Below are 20,284 nucleotides of genomic sequence, written 5' to 3'. Positions count from 1 at the left end.
TCTTTGCCTATCTTAGACGCAAGAGGAATGCAGTATTGATCTGAGTGAAGGAAGAAATGGGATGCGAATGGACAGCAGGCAGTATAATAATTGGTGATTTTTCAATCTCATATTGGAGAGTCACTTTAAATGAGCATCTGTGCCAGGGCATTACTTCAATCATTCATTTCCTTGATACTTGCGGGATACCAAATATGTACTTAGTTCATGAGCACAAATTGCCTGAAAAAAAGACTACTCTTGGCTATTATTATGTGACATGGAGTCATTATTTTCTTGCATTCCATATAAATTGAGACTTAAAAGGTGATTTCCCTTTATATGGGATGGACAGCCGATTTATAAATGGCATAAACCATAGGTGAATGAAAGTCGGCGCTAAAAAAATTCCTGTTTCATTTTGCCAAATTTTAGGTTTTCCACACTTGTGGCAGATAACCTGGTCCGCCTAAATATGACAAAGACGAAGAAGTGAAATTTGGCCAAGAGAGCGATTCTTAATGCATTCTAACACTAATTAACCTTGACCTTGAAGTTCACTTCAAATTTCTTTAAACATTTTTCTACCATTCATATTATTCATCTCTTCAATTTGTCATCAATTTTCCTCTTGTGGCCATGTCCAGGGAGGTTGGCTACATTCCCATGGACCTTAAACTTCTGAATAACATGCAATTGTAGTCATAGGAACATCAAGCTGCTTGGAGATGGTCTTATAGCCTTTACCGCTGACATGTTTGTCTATAATTTTCTTTCTAACCTCATTTGACAACTCTCTAATTAGCTTTCTTTTTCCATGTTTAGTGTGAAATACACCATGATACCCAAGAGCACAGTGACTACTTTTCATCCCTTAACCCCTTCAGGACCCTGCCTTTTTGATTTTGCATTTCTGTTTTTGCTCCCCTTCTTCCCAGAGCCTACCTTTTTTATTTTTCCATTAATATGGCCATTTGAAGGCTTGATTTTTGCGAGATAAGCTGTACTTTTGCACAACACCATTGGTTTTACCATATCATGTTCTCAAAGATGGGAAAAAAAATTCCAAGTATGGTGAAATTGCAAAAAAAAGTGCAATTTCACAATGATTTATTGGAATTTTTGTTACCATGTTCACCAATTGCTAAACTTGACCAGCTATTATGATTCTCCAGGTTATTATGAGGTCATAGACACCAAACATGTCTAGGTTCTTTTTTATATTTAAGTGGTGAAAAAAAAAAATCAAAATTTTGTTAAAAAAATTGCACCATTTTCCGAGACCTGTAGCATCTCCATTCTTTGTTATCTCGGACTAGGTATGGGCTTATTTTTTGCGTGCTGAGCTGACATTTCATTGATACCATTTTGGTGCAGATACAATCTTTACAATCTTTTGATCGCCCATTATTGCATTTTAATGCAATGTCGTGTGAACCAAAAAAATGTAGTTCTGGCGTTTTGACTTTTTTTCTCACTATGCTATTTAGCGATCAGGTTAATTCTTTTTTTTATTGACAGATCGGGCGATTCTGAACGCAGCGATACAAACTATGTGTATATTTGATTTTTTTTATTGTTTTATTTTGAATGGGGCTAAAGGGTGGTGATCTAAACTTTTCTTTTATTTTTTTAATATTTTTAAAGACTTTTTTTACTTTTGGAATGCTTCAATAGTCTCCAGAAGACTAGAAGCTGCCACAACCCGATTGTCTCTGCTGCTTAGAGGATATGATCAGATCGCCTCTATGTAGTAGAATTACTGATTTGCTATGAGAGCCAACCACTTGGTGGCGCTCATAGCAATCCGGCACTGACAACCATAGAGATCTCCAGGAGACCTCTGGTTGTCATGCCAACAAACCGGTGACCCGCGATCACGTGACGCAGGTCACCGGTGGGAGGATTTCTGGCCTGATGGCTGGAAGCGCACGTTAAATTGCGCAGTCAGAGTTTGACAGCAGCATTTAACTAGTTAATAGCCGCGGGTGGATCGTGATTCATGCCGCGGCTATTGCGGTCACATGTCAGCTGTTCAAAACAGTTGACTTGTCCTGGGAAAGATGTGGGCTCAGCGCCGCAGTCCACATCAAAGGGAGGGAGGGAAGAGACCTCTGCAGTACTAGTATGGTGGAGGTCGTAAAGGGGATAAAGGGTTTGTCCCACAAATAATGTACATTTTAATTAATCAATCGTGGAATAAAACTATGTTCCACAATTTGTTGTGTTTAAAAAAAAACTGTTTTGGGCTGAGGTAATCTTATATATGTGTTCCTTCTAAGTACTATGTAATGACTGTGTCTGACCATGCAAAAACATAGTCTTAACTATACCACACCTTCTGGGCAGGGGTAAAAGCAAAAGAGTATACAGGCAGGTCTGCATGGGATCGCATCTTGTGCTATCTGTATGCTCACTTCTACTCTGGATGGAGCTGTAGCATGATCAGACACAATCATCACATAGTACATAGCAGGGGTACATTTCTAAGATTAACTCAGCACAGGAACATTTTTTTAACACATCCAATTGTGGAAATTATTAATATTCCAAAATCTATAGATTAAAATGTACTTTGTTTGCTGGAAAACCCAGAACATACCTTTATGGTCAAATTATTTGCAGTGTTTTCTGGGTACAACCATTTTTGGCAAGCCAATTTCATTGGTTTTCTTTTTTTTTTTTCTATTAAACCACAATTCAAAACAATGTCTGATTTTTATTAGTTCATATTAAAAAAATTGAAAATGTTGCCAGTCCCAACTTGTTTAAGGCACCATTGTGGGTTTTTCTTACTTTAACAAAAGGGTGCTGACAATGTTGTCCATGTGTGTAGTTGAAGTATGACACTAATAAATAGCTATGTATATACACTACCGTTCAAAAGTTTGGGGTCACCCTGACAATTTTATGTTTTCCATGAAAACTCATACTTTTATTAATCAAATGAGTTGCCAAATGAATTTAAAATCTAGTCCAGACATTGACAAGGTTTGAAAAAAAGATTTTTATTTGAAATAATAATTTTCTCCTTCAAATTTTGCTTTCGTCAAAGAATGCTCCCTTTCCAGCAATTACAGCATTGCAGATCTTTGGCATTCTAGCAGTTAATTTGCTGAGGTAATCTGGAGAAATTTCACTCCATGCTTCCAGAAGCCCCTCCCACAAGTTGATTTGGCTTGATGGGCACTTTTTGCGTACCATACGGTCAAGCTGCTACCACAACAGGTCAATGGGGTTGAGATCTGGAGACTGCGCTGGCCACTCCAATACAAATAGAATATAGCCTTCTTACACAGTTAGCAAACACAAAGTACCATAAGAACACTGGAGTGATGGTTGTTGGAAATGGGCCACTATACACCTATGAAGATATTGCATTACAAACCAGACGTTTGCAGCTAGAATAGTCATTTACCACATTAACAATGTATAGAGTATTTCTGAATCATTTAATGTTAGCTTCATTGGAAAAAACTGTGCTTTTCTTTCAAAAATAAGGAAATTTCTAAGTGACCCCAAACTTTTGAACGGTAGTGTATGTACTGTAAGTATTTAGTCAATCTGGAATGGCTATGTACTTGAGAAAGTGGACAAGATTTCCACGAAACACGAAGTTTTATAGCCCTGAATAAAGTATGCAAGTCTTCTGAACTCTGTGGTTCCCTTGCCTGATTTTGGAGAGCGGAATTGTCGGCATCTTGAATATCCTATCAAACAGTAATGATATGGCACACTAGGCAAATGCTGTTCCCTTTCTTAGAAACTTAGGTGGAGTATTATCCTTTAACAAAAAGGCTTAATTACTGTTTTTTTTGTAACAATTATACATAAATACCTTGAAGCAAATGAGTTTTGAGTAAATCCCAATTTCCCAGTCAATTAGAATGTATTCACAGTTTTGTTATATCTTTTCAAAAATATTTGTGAAATTAGGTAAAAAAATCCACCATATAACCTGCATCTTTAGAAAATAATCTATTAATTACCTTGACCATTTCCTCATATGTCAGAAAAATAATGTTGAATTCATCTTTATGTGTCATCCAGTCTCTAACATGATCAAACCAGGAGCCACCTAGAACTGTACAACATTGAGGTATTGTTTATAGAATTTTAATAGCCATATATACAATTTAACAGTGCAATTTAAGGTATGCAAGTTGTTTAGTTATCACATTATCGGGCATAAATTAAAAGGAAACGAGCAAAAAGTACAGTTTTGCATTGTAAATATCCAATAGAGAGAAACTATTATCAGAAAATTACTTCTTGTTTAAATCCCAGTTTTATGTTACATGTAGTTAAACAAAATGGCAAATTTTACTTCATGTCACATTCTCTATTTAACACCCCCCCCACTAAGAGTTAGTAATATTGCAATTTTCCAAGTGGCCACTGGACTTTTTTTTAAACTCATGCTTTCTACCCTTTCAGTAAGGATTTTTAGCAAGGCTCCTTATCAGTGGCAGGATTACGATGACATGTAACACCTATGACCCTGCTCCCCCTCCCTTCACAATGGCCTTTACACAAAACAATAGGCCAGGGATACAACTGTGGCTCTGTACATGTGTTGTTTCCTGAAAAAGGAAGGTGGAATCTAAATAAGCCCCAGTGCGAAAATTGTGATTTTATTATTTATATTTATTATTTTTAAAATGAATAATGAAATCTATAAAAATAAACAAAAAAAATGCAAAATATGTTTAACAGAGAAACTTGATTAAAACAATAGCTGTTATCTTCCCTTTTCAAATCTCTAGTATATACAGTGGGTACTCATTATAGGGAATCTGCCATCGAGGGTTCTGTCTGAATCACATACAGTGGGTACGGAAAGTATTAATACATTTGCAAAAATTTCTACACTTCTGTTTTATTAGTCAAGATGGGGTGCAGAGTGTTCATTAATGAGAAAAAATGAAGTTTTTTGAATTTACCAAATGGCTACAATGAAACAAAGAGTGAAAAATTTAAAGGGGTCTGAATACTTTCCATACCCACGGTACGTGATTCAGACAGAACCCTTGAAGGTAGAGTCCCTATAATGAGGCAGATAGAGGCACTGTGGACGCATCTGACCTATGATCCAGTGGTGTCCGTCTATTTTTTAGGCGTGCCAAAAAGCATGGTTGGCGACAGTTTTGTGTGCCTCTGAAAAGGACACCACTGAACAGAGACTTGATGGAGTTCAGAATAATTCTGCTGTCTCATAGTGAATGGCTCCCTCAGGGGTTTCATCTGAGTCACGTAATTCAGAGATTTAGATAGGAACCCCAATGCAAGTGCTCAGCGTAGAGCACAGGATAAATGTGATCTGAAATGTTCCCAATAAAAGTTGCAACTCAAGCCACAAAAAAAATCAACTTTCTACTCAGTTCCATCATCTGTTAATGGAAATATAGGGGGTTTCCATGTTACTGGTAGCACAAAGGCTGTGGAAAAGCCATATGGCACCTCACCCCCAAAAAGAAATCCAGTGAAATTTGTACTCTCATATCGAAAAGCTCCCCCCTCTGAGCCCCAGTGTTCCTAAACCGCAGTTAGCATCCACATGTTTGGCATGCAGCGGATAGCCCAATTAATGTATGGGTGCATGTCTCTAGAAGCCCGAGCTGTGCATAATTTTATTATTATTTATTTATATAGCACCATTGATTCCATGGTGCTGTACATGAAAAGGAGTTACATCCAAAATGCTAATATCACTTACAGTAGACAAATTAACAATGGTAGACTAGTACAGTAGGCAAACTAACAATAGTAGACTGGAACTGAGGGAAGAGGACCCTGTTCTTGTGGACTTACATTCTACATGATGATGGGAAAGGAGACAGTAGGTTGGGGGTTGCAGTAGTTATGATGGTGTTGAGGTGGCAGAATGATTATTGCAGGCTGTAGGCTTTCTTGAAGAGATGGGTTTTCAAGTTCCATCTGAATGATCCGAATGTGGAGGATAATCGGATGTGTTGGGGCACAGAATTTCAAAAGATGGGGGACATTCGGGAGAAATCTTGAAAGCTATTGGGTAAGGAATGAATTAGTGTAGAGGAGAGAAGGAGGTCTTGGGCGGACAGGAGATTAAGTGATGGAAGATATCCGTAGATTAGTTCGGAGATGCAGAGGAGAAAGGTTATGGATGGCTTTTTAGGAGAGTGTTAATAGTTTAAACTGAATATGCTGGGAAATTGGGAGCCAGTGAAGGGATTTGAAAAGGGGGGAAGCAGGAGAATAGTGAGGAGAGAGATGAATTAGTCAGGCAGCAGAGTTAAGGATGGACTGGAGAGGTGCAAGAGTGTTAGAAGGTAGGCCACAGAGGAGGATGTTTCAGTAATCAAGGTGTGAGATGATTAGGGCATGTACAAGCATTTTAGTAGATTAGGGTTGAGGAAAGGATGGATTTTGGAAATACTTTTGAGCTGGATTCGATAGGCGGTGGCGAGATCTTGGATGTGCAGTTTGATGTATGGACACTACTGTACAACATACTGGGCACTACAGAGGCAAATTTGCAATTTTCACTCTGCAACATCCATTGCTGTTGCTTCTGGATAACAGACATGGAGTGAAAAATCATCAATACATCGGTAAAGACATTCCCAGAGATATGTAATCTCTAAAGTGAGGTCACTTGAGGGGGATTCTGCTCTTCTGGCACTTAGGGGCCCTGTAAATAGAGTTTGCAAACAAATAGCGCTCCTTCCTTCCTGATTCTCGCTGTGTGGTAAGAAGTACTGTATAACCACAAATGGGGTATATCCACGTTCAGCACAAAATGTGTCACAATTAATGTGAAAATGTAAAATTGGTGGCTAAAACTAAATGTTTGTTTTAAAAATGTAATTATTTTTTCTTCACTGCCCAATGGTATAACATTTTGTGACAAGCCCATGATGTCAATGTAATCACTGCGCCCTTAGATTAATTCATTGATAGGTGCAGTTTTTTAGGCCCCATTCACACATCCATTTTTTATGTCCGTGTAATCACTGCGCATTTAGAGTAATTCATTTATAGGTGTAGTTTTTAGGCCCCCTTCACACATTCATTTTTTACACCCGTATACGGTCCGTCTTTTAAGGATCAAAAATGCGGACACAAGCACACCCCATTGTATTCAATTATGGTGCGCCCATGTCAGATTTTTCACATAGACCATGCGTCCGTGTGAAAAACCCGCAGACATGTCAGTTTTTTACACGCACCATGGACAAAATGCGTGCTGCTCATGTGCACACTGATGACACAGGTATGACCGCCATGTGTCATAAGTCTGACACCTAATGATGCCTGGGAAAAGGGGTACAGTTTGTGCTAAATTCCCAGGTGCAAGGCTCCCTGAGATCAGCGCGACCCCATGACAATGATGGGAGTTGTATTCAGTGCCTGCTGTGTACATCATGTGTTAAATAAATAAATATATAATTTGAAAAAAAAAATTATGGCGTGGGCTCCCGCGTAATTTTCTTAAACAGCAGAGGGAAAGCCAACCAGTAAGGGCTGATGTTAATAATCTAGGAAAGGGTTCAATATCCCAAAAGGTTCCCATGCTATTAATAACTGCTGACAGATGATTGGTTAGCCTGTACTCATTAGTTTACAGGTACCCCAGAAAAAAATGATGTAGGCTCTAAGCAGCAAAGGCTAAATAGACAGCTGTGGGCTGATATTAATAGCCAGGGAAGGGGCCATGGATATTGGCTCCCCTCCCAAGCTAAGAACATCAGCCCTCAGCTGCCTCAGAAATGGCGCATGCATAGGATGCCCAAAATCTGGTGCTTGGCCCCTGCTCTTTCCCAATTGCTCTAGTGCGATGGCTAGTGTGGTAATAGGGTTGGTGTTGATGTCAGCTTTGTGACGTCAGGTGACATCAAGTCCACAGGTTAGTAATGGAGAAGCAACTATAAGACACCCCCATTACTAACCACATAGTCAAACATAACAGCATAAAGACCTTTAAATAAAAAATAAACACTCCCCACCCTCTTTTTGCCATTTATTACTGTGAAATTAAAAATAATAAAGCGCCATATTCCTCACCTATCTGATGATAACTCTGCCTCATCTTAATTACATAGCTGAGTGGTGGCATGATGCAACTCCTCAGCTGTGAATCAAGGAGACATTGAGCTGAGTGCGAGGGCACAGCTTTAGTGATGAGTGGTAACATCATTAAGTTTACCGCAGGTCACAGCAAGCTGTTCCCATGGCCAGTTTAGTGTGAGCTGGGTAACCTTCATGACATCACCACTAGCACCGTGAGAAGTTTCTTAGTGTGCTAGTGGTGATGTCATAAAGGTTACCGCAGTTCATCGGCCAGCTCACACTGAACTAACCTTGGGAACAAGGCTGCCCGTGACTTGCGGTAACCTCAATGATGTCATTGCAGGTGAATGTATCTATCATGTTCCTTTTCACTCACTATCTTTGAAAAATCTTTTATAATACATAACACTCTTTAATTTCTATGCTGCATTTCATTCCATACGTGACACACTGACAGCATATGGAGACATGGAAACGAACAGCAAACAGACACATGGATGGCACACGGACGTGGACCACGGATCTCGCCAGTCCTGGTGTCATGGTTTGGACAAGGTTCATGCCCTGCACTCACAGGGTTAATTGTACGTGGACTCCTTCTGGATCTGGGAGGGGTATTTATACTCACTCTTAACCAGGGTTGTCTGTCAGCTATACTCCTGCCCTCGGCCCAAGTTAAGTGACCCCTGTGCTTGCCCTGTTTGCCTGAATACCGTTATTTGACTAAGCCTGTCCCTCACCTCACACTTGTCTTCTGATTAGGTTCTGTCTCTGCTATCTCCGGTTCTGACCTCGGCTTGTCTCCCATCTATTCTATCGCCTGTATCCTCTGTCTTTATATTGCCCGCTCGGTTTCAGACCCCCAACTGTACCCGGTTACGCTATTTGTCTCTACGTTTGTCTACCTCCCTGTCTGCACCTCTCTGGGGTCCCGATGGCGCTCCCCTGACCCTCAGTAAGCTTTGGTTGCTGATCCCTCCTCGACTCCTCCCCCTGCAATCACGTGCCGCAGGTCCTGCATGCTCGCGGCCGTGTCGATCTGAGTCTGCGGGCATCTCACTCTCATCCCACTCTGATCTGCACGGAGGCACGGACCCGGACCTGTACTGGTTAGTGGCAAGTTCCAGGACCCTCAGGCACCTTTTCCTCACCCCGTTCTATCCAGCACGAGACTCGGACCCGGACCTTGATAGGTCGGTCACGAGTTACGTGACATTCAGGCATCTCGCTCTCATCCTGCTCTGATCTGCACAGGGGCACGTTCCCGGACATGTAAGGTTCTGTGACGAGTTCTGTGACCCTCAGGCACCTTTTCCTCACCCCGTTCTACCCAGCACGAGACTCGGACCCAGACTTTGATAGGTCGGTCACGAGTCTCGTGACAACTGTTTTTTTGAGTACCAAAATCACAAAGACATGTGAAAGAAGCCTTAAATGGGGTAATATAATGAGGGGTTCTGCTATTCTGGCAACTTAGGGGCTCTTCCAGTGAGTCATGGCACCCACAAACCAAAACAGATAAATCTGCATTGTAATATGGCACTCCTTCCCTTCTGAGCTTTCCACTATGCCTGAAAAGTAGTTCCCAATTACATGTATGGTATTGGCACACGCAGGAGAAATTGCAATTACAAACTGAAGTCCATTTTTTCCTGTTAGCCCTTATAAAAATTAAAACTTAACGCTAAAACAACATTTTAGTGGTAAAAAAATTATTCTCTTTCTTCACCGCCCAGTGGAATATAATTCTGTGAGGCACATGTGGTGTCAACATGCTCACTGCATGACTAGATGAACTCAGTGGGAGGGGTGTAGTTTGTTAAATGGGGTCACTTATGGAAGGACTCTACTTTTCTGGCATGACTGGGGCTCTGCCAATGCACATGGCAACCTCAAACCATTCCAGCAAAATCTGAACTCAGAGCTTTGCACTGTGCCTCAAAAGTAGTATTGGCATACTCGGGAGAAATTGTGTAACAAATTGTACTGTTAATTTTCTCCTATTATCCCTGTGATGACACCAAATTTATTCTTAAATATGCCAGGCCTATTATTAAATAGGCCCAGGGACATGAGCTAGTGTTTATATGAGGCGGAACATTGACTCTTGCAGATTGAATTAGTAACATCTTGCCACTTTCCCCCAAACCTGTGGATAAAGGCCTGAAGAACAGCTATGTGTATAAAACAAGACCTATATCCTTCTACAGAGAGACTCTAGAGGACAGCAACCAAGGCACCATGGCTCCAACCGCTGGAATACAGATGTGATCCACTGCCCATCAATGAACTTAATGGGACATTTGGAGAACCCAGGCTGGGACAATAAGGTCTCCTGGCCACATACCTCAATGGATTGTCAGCTTCCTAAGCTTGCCGCTACCTCCTCTCTGTGAGTGCCCTCCAAAAGTGGGGTGCCACTGTATGGGTTAGATGGATCTGGAAGCCCCTAAGTTGCAGATGTTCTAATTCTTGGTAAGCCAACAGAAGGGTGAGACTCTGTCATTTGCACTTATGTACTTGCTGGGACTACACTATATGTTGTTGATTGTCAGTGAATAAATAAAGTATCACCACACTGCGTTATCCTCACCCTGTGTTGTCTGAGTAGTATTCTGCCCACAGGAAAGGAGCACAAGTGCTCAGTGGGATGAGCCCTGGTCCATGCAGTCGTATTGAAGACAGCACACATTAACCATTGTATCTCCACACTTGGGGGCAGCAGTAGGATACTACTCAGCCTAGTAGACGTGGGGGAGCTGTAGGGGACTGGTGTTCATAGACACTGGTCAATAGCTCCACAGCCAGGGAGCAAGATAGACAGACCTAGCAGACCATAGGTGAGGCATGCACAGCAGGTTTTGGATGCCTCTATGTCCAACCCCTAAGCTCTGCCTTGAGAAGAGGACTGGAGTGGATATAAAGCCTCAACCGGAAATGGCAACTATAGGAGTTGCTCCAGATTTGATAGTTAGGATACAGAGCCACTGACACTTGGTTGGATTTGATTCAGAAATTGGTCCTTTGGGATACCCAAAATGTCATGGAGGATGATGAGTTTGACCAAGAGGAATTGAACTGCCTGCCAAATCAAGGATCCAGTGGCACTCTGGAATCAAATACCCAGTTATAAGCAACCCGAATCTAGGTATTGTTGTTGGTTGCATTGGGACTCAGAGCCTCAAGATGGAGCTGGAGGATTTGTTCCATTGATACGGGCGCAACAGTACAATCAAGCTGAAGAATCACGGTGAAGGTGGCTCCACACCATTTACCTTTATCAGTTTCCAGGATCTACAGGATACAGAAGACTCCATGTCTGGACACAATGGATATAAGTTCAGTTCTCATCGATTACGTGTAGTTTCCCAGGTCACACCAAGGACAAGGGGGAAAATGGAGGACTCCGCAGGAGGAATGGACCCCCTTCCAAAAACTAAATACAAAGTCCTTGTCTCAGGTCTTCCCCCATCGGGGAGTTGGCAGGATCTGAAAGATCATATGGGAGAAGCTGGAAATGTCCGCTATGTACTGTGGTGCAGTGCCCACTATGTCCGCTGGGGGCCGCTGTGTGGGTGTCCCAGGACGGGTGTACAGGCTTTCAGTGTGGTAACAGGAGCAGGGTCCTAAATGACCATTATGGGTCTCTAAGTGGGTGGCCTTGGGATGCAGGCTCCAGGGTGTATTGATCAGCAGAGGTACTGCTGATATTTCTGTTACAATGTGTCATGGAAGCCTGTGTATGTCTATGTGCAATAGAACCTTTAGTGATGTCATAGCCATGTGATCACCTGTGGGTGTGGTTACAGGGCTATGTAATTGAGGTGTTTGGCACGTGTGAGGGAGTCTGTCAGAGTTTGGACAGACTTCCCTGTGTCCAGGTGGGACACTACAGAGAGTGGCCTGTGTGCTAAGGAAGGAGAAGCCTTCCTGGGTCTGCGGCTGCAGATAGAGCGCTGCTCGGGACATTGCCCTGGCCGGTGTATTAGTTGTATATGGTGAGGACTACACCTCCCAGCATGTGCTGAGACTCTCGGTCCGAGTCTGAAGCCACGGACGTTTATGATCTTTTGGCCTAAGCTAGAGGCTATGTTGGTGATATGCTGAGTTATGGTTTATGAAGCAAATAAACCTCATGCACCCTTGTGAAAACCTGTCTCATAATTGTCTCCCGCTGCACCCCACAATTGGCGGAGAATGCGGGCAGCGATTCCTAGAAGCACGTGTGGCAGTGCTGGCGATTCTGAGCCAGGAGAGCAGACGGTCTGACAACAGTGAGTAATACTGACCGAGGTCAGAGAAAGTGACTGTATGAATATTGGTGGGATACCTCTGAGGAGAAGAGGCGTCCAAGGACCTGTGTGGGCAACACAGGAGAGACGGACTGGTGTTCGTGTGGTACTGACCTGGGTCAAGGAGTAAAACGGTGACCCGTGTGGCCGACACAGGTATCGGACAGGTGTACGTGTGGTACTGACCTGGGTCAGTGAGGAAGACAGTGTACCTGGAGGGTTCAGTGAGGAAAGGTCCTGGAGGGTCAGCCCTGGGAGCAGTGTCGAATCCCAGGAGCACGTGGTGTGACCTTGGACCTGGTGAGGCGCGAGTGTTGGGCAGTCTCAGGCGGAGACCGATGTCCTGAAGAGCACCCGCCGAGCCCCTGGACCTGGTGAGGCCGGAGTGTGGGGAGACCCTGGGAGGAGGGTCGCTCCCTGAAATGCACCCGGTGCGCCCTGTGTGTTGGACGGTCTCAGGTGGAGACAGGAGCGTCCTGAATAGCACACAGACAGGACACGTGAGTTTTTTTTGGAGTTTTTCGTGCATGTGTTTTTTTTTTTCCGTTTTCCTCTGCAAAACCTGAAGGTGCTTGCTGTGGCTCAGTGGGGTCACGAAGGTCTCGCAGCACAGGGACCTGGTGTTTTCTTTTTGGGATCTGCCCTGGGAGCATTGTTAGCAGACGCTGTCTGTCTACACCATCCTGCTGCAGCTTTATTGAGTGTAACTAAGCGGATACAGTAGTTGTGGCTTTACACAAATATTAAGGGTGAGTACCCTGTATTATTTCTTTGTACCCATTATACCTGCACTGGTAAGGCCCTATGGGCGCGCTTTTGTGGTTTTTTTATCTTTGAGGGTGACAAGCGGCTTCCGGTAACCTGGCGGGGTTACGAAGGGGACAAGCGGCTTCTGGTGGACTGGCAGGTCCACAAAAACGGCGCAGCAGGAGCTGCAGTGACACCAGCCGCTGTGTGTGTGAACAGCAGCTGGAGGTGCCGGTGGTTTGTGCAAGCAGGAGCTGTGGCAGTGCAAGAAGGAACTGGTGTGGTGTTGTGCTTAAAGGGCCAGTACCAGCCTGAAGGAAAAAACTGTACTGTGTGAACTGTGGCATAAGAAGTTCTGCAGAACGGTCATGGGGAAATCCCGAAAGGGGGTGGAGTCCCAAAAGGGGGCGGTGACCCAAATCGGGGTGGTAGCCCAAAAAGCGGTGGAGTCCCAAATTGGGGTGGTAACCCGAAAGGGGGTGGAGTCCCAAAAGGGGGCGGTGACCCAAATTGGGGTGGTGGTCCAGAAAGGGGCCGAGTGTGAAGAAATGGCAGCACTGGTTGGCTCAGTGTGTATGTCTGGGAAACTGCAGTGTTCATGTATGTCATTTACAGAATGTGGGATATTCTTTCAGGGTGATGACTGGCCGCAAGTGTGCACTGTGATGCTACATCAGGAAGGAATCTCGGGATGGTTGGACTCAAAGAGTCAGGTGACTCTGGTAGGAACTCCTCTCACTTTCTGTCTGACAGAAAAAATGGTCCAGGTTCGCTGTAAACATGGGGTCACGGTGAACTATGTGGTAGACAGAATAATGTTTGAGGGGCTCGAAGGCAGTGAGTGCCAAGGGGGCAGTATACCATCAGACTTAGTGTATGCCTTGGAGTGGGGCCGGGACTTTGTCAGGTTTGATGATATATGCCACGAGGGTGGAGACGTTCCTACGGTTGGACTAACCAATACGAAGACGCTGACGCCTCCTAACGTGGACAGGCCAGACGCTGGGGTGACCAGAGAAAGAATTGCGTTAGATGAATTTACTGACCTGACGTCACCTGAAGGGTACCACAGTGTGAATGAGAATGGTGTGGTAAACAAAATGAGCGGAGCTGACACACGGATAGAAAGTGTCTTGGGGGTTCACCGTACGATGTGGTGTGACTGTGATGGGTTGTTGCCAGTAGCCACCACTAGGACAGAATCTAGTGCTGTGCTGACTGAAACTCGTGACAAAACTGACGCTGACCTGGTGGGTAAGACGGCGGAAGTAGTCACACGGTTAGTGAGTAACTGGAGGGAAGACTCAATCTCCGGGGGTGACTGTGGCTCTGAGAAAGAAAGGGAGCACAGAGTAGAAGCGCTAGAGAAAGAAGTCTCTGAGCTCAAAGGGTACATGGTAACATGGCACAGAATGAATAAGGCCCTCAGAGAAGAGGTGGATGAACATGTCAAACGAGAAAACGTACTGAGACAACGGCCGAGCACAGGGTCGAGGAGCTCGAGAAAAAAGTCTTGGAGCTCAGAGGTCACCTGTCCACCTGGCAAAGTGTGAACAAGAACCTCAAGGAAGAGATGGAGGAACTCCGAGGAGTAGTTAACAGTCTTCTGCGGGAGAAATTGGACGAAGACTTACCACGGGTGAGCACGAGGGAGAATAAGACAGAACTGCCCATAGCCATCTTAGAAAAGGGTCCTGAAGACTGTAAATATCAGGAAGATGGTGAGCCAAGAGCTGCACAAAACAGTCACCCGGTCTTGGCAGATACCTTGAGGGAAGTGTCTGTGGGGAACCCAGAGCCATCTGTCCAGGATGAGAGCAAGTCCATGACCTTCAAGTGCGTGATGGAGGTACCCGAAGACGTGCGAGAAGCATGTGCCAGCGAAGGTGTGCATGAGACCTTTAAAAAGGCAGTAAAGGCCTATAGTATGAGCTGGGCACCAGAAACAAACCAGTTGGTGATACGGGCAGAAACGGAAGACACAGAGAGAAGGGTGGCTGTCCTGAAGGAGATGCACCTACAATGTCTCCGCACGAAACAGATGCTCGTGAAGCGTAATAGGAAAGCCACTCGACGTCTGGAGCTTGCAAGGGAAGCTCAAAGTCGGCTGGGCTTGGTGGAAGACATAATTCCGGTACCCAGAAATCTGGTGGGGAAAGTCGTTGGCAGACTTGGAAAGGTGATGCAGGAGATGGTGAATCGATCCAGTGTGAAGAGAGTGAGGATCCCACCTGCTGGTGAAATTCAAGTCGCTGTTGAAGATGACATGGTTCCTGTCATTGTGGTTGGTTCGGTGGAAAGCATTGGGAAGCTTCGCATGCTCCTGGAATATCGGGTAGCGTACCTGAAGGAGATTGAGCAGCTAAGACAGGATCGACTGCAGGTGAATAAGCAGATACAGAACGTCAGGTGGCATCCACCTCCAACCCAAGGTGTAAGGACCCGAAGGGATCCGCCAAAGAATGAAAGGACAGGTAGTCGAAGACAAGAACGACGAGAGTCCGCAAGTGGCAGTTCTAATCTTAGTAGCATAGGCACGAGACCCGGTGGTGGACGTAGCGACAGAGGGTCAGACTCAGACCAGCCAGTTAGCCTAACTGGACGTGGGACTCATGACCGTACGAACTGGGAGAGCCGGCCAGTGAGAGAAAAGTCGGGTGATGGAGCGCACTGCAGACAGGTGGAGACTAAAGAGTGTCTGGTCACACTGACGGACGTTGACGGGAAGGCCAAAGCCCAAGGCCGAGATACTGACCGCTGGGGGCAGGGGAGACCTAACGTAAATATGATGCAGTATGACTGCCGAAACAGATGGAGACTGTCCTCTCGATTGGTAGGGCAAGGTAACATGGGTGCCCAGCCTCAAGATCCCTGGGTGATGTCATGTGTTCAACCCCACAAGTTTGAACAGAGGGGGGAGGTATGTGGTGTAGTGACCACTATGTCTGCTGGGGGCCGCTGTGTGGGTGTCCCAGGACGGGTGTACAGGCACATTCAGTGTGGTAACAGGAGCAGGGTCCTAAATGACCATTATGGGTCCTTAGGTGGGTGGCCTTGGGATGCAGACTCCAGGGTGTATTGATCAGCAGAGGTACTGCTGATATTTCTGTTACACTGTGTCAGGGAAGTCTGTGTGTGTCTATGTGCAATAGAACCTTTAGTGATGTCATAGCCATGTGATCACCTGTGGGTGTGGTTACAGGGCTATGTAATTGAGGTGTTTGGCATGTGTGAGGGAGTCTGTCAGAGTGTTGACAGACTTCCCTGTGTCCAGGTGGGACACTACAGAGAGTGGCCTGTGTGCTAAGGAAAGAGAAGCCTTCCTGGGTCTGCGGCTGCAGATAGAGCGCTGCTCGGGACATTGCCCTGGCCGGTGTATTAGTTGTATATGGTGAGGACTACACCTCCCAGCATGTGCTGAGACTCTCGGTCCGAGTCTGAAGCCACGGACGTTTATGATCTTTTGGCCTAAGCTAGAGGCTATGTTGGTGATATGCTGTGTTATGGTTTATGAAGCAAATAAACCTCATGGACTTTGGGAAAACCTGCCTCATAATTGTCTCCCGCTGCACCTGAGCGAGTCGAAACCCCCAAAGTACACAATGATGGAATGGGGATTGTGTTTATTCGCAAGGAAGACATGGAATATACTTTGAGGAAACAGGATTATACAAAGGTTTTTTTCTCATGAAGGTGAAACCTCTTTCATTCATGTTTGTGCTGAAAGAAATGCTGATGGACTGTCCCCGACAAGTGGAGAAGGATCATCGGAAGTCTATTACATCTGGCTAATTAAGGGAGGGGAGGAATGTGACAACACCGCATTTATTCTTTGTGACAGATCGTACAGGGTGTGTAGACTTCATTCACCTCTGTGGGGGGCAGAGAATGACCCAGCAGGGATCGGCTCTCTGGCCCCACCACTTACCACAAGTCAGTCAGGGAACCCCATCAAGGGCAAATAGTCATCGGAGAGGCTTCCCTTATAGGTATGAGTTATTGAGGAGCTCCCAGTGAGGGGGTATATATATCAACAGTCTAGGCTGGGGATATATATGTTAACTTCCCGGCCGTCACTGTCAGAGTTCCTCACTAGCACAGTATGGTATGCTGCCACCAGTTCCTCGTTAGATGTAAGCCCCGTCCGACAACAGGCTTATATCGCTGAAAGGTGCACTAGAAAGATGCAGGTGTATACAGTGGGAAAAAAGTATTTAGTCAACCACCAATTGTGCAAGTTCTCTCACTTAAAAAGATGAGAGAGGCCTGTAATTGACATCATAGGTAGACCACAACTATAAATCAAAATGAGAAAACAAATCCAGAAAATCATCTTGTCTGATTTGGCAAGATTTATTTTGCAAATTATGGTAGAAAATAAGTATTTGGTCATTAACAAAAGTTTATCTCAATATTTTGCTATATATCCTTTGTTGGCAATGACAGAGGTCAAATGTTTTATGCAAGTCTTCACAAGGTTGGCACACACTGTTGGTGGTATGTTGGCCCATTCCTCCATGCAGATCTCCTCTAGAGCAGTGATGTTTTGGGCCTGTCGCTGGGAAACACAGACTTTCAAATCCCTCCAAAGGTTTTCTATGGGGTTGAGATCTGGAGACTGGCTAGGCCACTCTAGACCTTAATATGCTTCTTATGAAGCACACCTTTATTGCCCTGGTGGTGTGTTTGGGATCATTATCATGCTGAAAGACCCATCCACGTTTCATCTTCAATGCTCTTGCTGATGGAAAGAGATTTGCACTCAAAATCTCACGATATTTTGCCCCATTCATTCTTTCATGTACACGGATCAGTCGTCCTGATCCCTTTGCAGAGAAACAGCCTCAAAGCATGATGTTCCCACCCCCATGCTTCACATTAGGTATAGTGTTCTTTGGATGCAATTCAACATTCTGTCTTCTCCAAACACGATAAGTTTTTTTTCTACCAAACAGTTCTACTTTGGTTTCATCAGACCATATGACATTCTCCCAATACTATTCTGGATATTCCAAATGCTCTCCAGCAAACTTCAAATTGCACTAGACATGTACTGGCTTAAGCAGGGGGACACGTCTGGCACTGCAGGATCTGAGTCCCTGGCAGTGTAGTGTGTTACTGATAGTAACCTTCATTATGGAGGTCCCAGTTCTATGCAGGTCGTTCACTAGGTCCCCCTTGTAGTTCTGGGATTTTTGCTCACCGTTCTTGTGATCGTTTTGACCCATGGGGTGAGATCTTGTGTGGAGCCCCAGATCAAGGGAGATTATCAGTGGTCTTGTATGGCTTCTATTTTCTTATTGCTCCCACAGTTGATTTCATCACACCAAGCTACTTGCCTATTGCAGATTCAGTCTTCCCAGACTGGTACAGGCCTACAATTTTGTTTCTGGTGTCCTTCGACAGCTCTTTGGTCTTCACTATAGTGGAGTTTGGCGTGTCACTGTTTGAGGTAGTGGACAGGTGTCTTTTATGCTGATAAGTTCAAACAGGTGCCATTACTAAAGGTAATGAGTAGAGGACAGAGGAGCCTCTTAAAGAAGAAGATACAAGTCTGTGAGAACCAGAAATCTTGTATTTTTTTAGGTGACCAAATACTTATTTTCCACTATAAATTGCAAAATAAATCTTGCCAAATCCGACAAGGTGATTTTCTGGATTTGTTTTCTCATTTTGACTCTCATAGTTGTGGTCTACCTATGATGTTAATTACAGGCCTCTCTCATCTTTCTAAGTGGGAGAACTTGCACAATTGGTGGTTGACTAAATACTTTTTTCCCCACTGTATATACAAGAGCAATATACAAGAATACAGTCAGGAGTGTAGTACAAGGGTAGGATACAGATAGATTACAATTACCGTGTTCTGTAGCATGTGACGACAGGGAGGTGCTGATGGATCCCAGGTCCAAATCTTTGTTATGTGATTCTCTGGCCGCATCAGATAACGGGCCTCCTGCCAGTAGAAAAAAGCTGAATCCAAAATGAGGAGCTGCCTATTATCACCTAGGCTGCTCCCTCCCATATGCTGCATCAACCCCTGGTCTGTGCCGCCTCTCTCCTCCCATATCTGAAAGCATGGTTGCCCATAACTTTATGCCCAAAGATTTAAATGGGACGGTGGCGGCGCCACTGGGTTGTGCTGGATTTTATCTGGGCATGGAGACCAAATACAGCTACAGTATTTAATTTCTGGTAGCTATGCTTTATAACTCAACAATGCAGAGTTCTAGAGGTGGCTGCATGGTATGGGTTTGTGGGGAAAGGAATGCAGAGTCCGATTATGTGGTCGGCTAGGTTCAGAGATAGTGCATTCTTTATTATAGGTCATTTTTGAGGTTCAATATCTCAGAGCCTTGTTCTGTTGGACCTGGGATTTGTGGTGCCACTATGTCTGTGTGTCAGCCTGAGTCCAACAAAGGAAACCAGTTGGCTGGTAACTGCACAAGAATTCACACCCCTGTGATAATTACTGGATTTGGTGCTGGGGACACAGGGTTTATGCCTTTTGCCCCAATGGGGAGAGTTTCAAAGGCCTTTTTGCTGGATTTTGAGGTCCCATGATTTGGTGTGTATTTGACTTTCCTTTTGGCCTAGGGGAATGCCAAAGGTGGAGGCTGAATATGGGAGCAAGTATTTTGGGACAAATTGTATCTGATATGTGATGGAATTCCCTATCAAAATGATATCAATTAGATATCATTTTCCCATATCTCACATTCTTAATGATGTCAGACATATTATTCAGTGGGCACAGGGACACAATCAATTGTTCATAGGAGACTAAAAATTGAAGTTGAATTGATGCTTGCTGATTTGTTAAATGTTTTCTGACTATCTACAATAGTGACCAAAAGTTTTGCATTTTTATTTTAAACGTGTAATTATTTCTGTCTGGTTGTGATGTCATTTTCCTGGTGATTTTAGTAAACCGTAAGCAAATGGTTCTCAGCTGTAATGATGAAAATTGTGTTTGACATTGTTTTATCCCTTTATGTGTTAGTTTTTAATATTTGCCTTTGCCAAATGTTTTGAATATTTTTTCATGGGTAGATGAATTTTGCCCAAATTTTTTTTGTTTATGAAAGAAAAAAAGGTTATGGAACAGCTGATGTCCATAAAAGTGCTGTACAGATTTCGCACAAAAGGAACAAAGAATATGGTGTCAAAGTGAGTTGCAAAACTGTGGCGCAATGGCTAAGAGTAGATTTGAATGC

The 20,284-nt window shown here is 44.2% G+C and overlaps 1 protein-coding gene across 3 annotated transcripts in view; it reads right to left on the bottom strand.

Moving 5' to 3' along the window:
- The window catches only part of LOC141089507 (amine sulfotransferase-like), a 315,569-nt gene that overhangs the window by 138,660 nt on the left and 156,625 nt on the right, over positions 1–20,284 (bottom strand). For all 3 annotated transcript variants that reach the window (XM_073575966.1, XM_073575964.1, XM_073575965.1), the window contains exon 5: positions 3,969–4,063. In XM_073575966.1, the coding sequence (XP_073432067.1) occupies positions 3,969–4,063 (95 nt within the window). The remainder of the gene's footprint in view (positions 1–3,968; positions 4,064–20,284) is intronic.

This window comes from Dendrobates tinctorius, unplaced genomic scaffold, assembly GCF_039654945.1.
Source record: "Dendrobates tinctorius isolate UK_male_01 unplaced genomic scaffold, ASM3965494v1 ptg000046l, whole genome shotgun sequence".
Taxonomy (NCBI): domain Eukaryota; kingdom Metazoa; phylum Chordata; class Amphibia; order Anura; family Dendrobatidae; genus Dendrobates; species Dendrobates tinctorius.
This window is presented reverse-complemented; position numbering and strand designations above follow the sequence as displayed.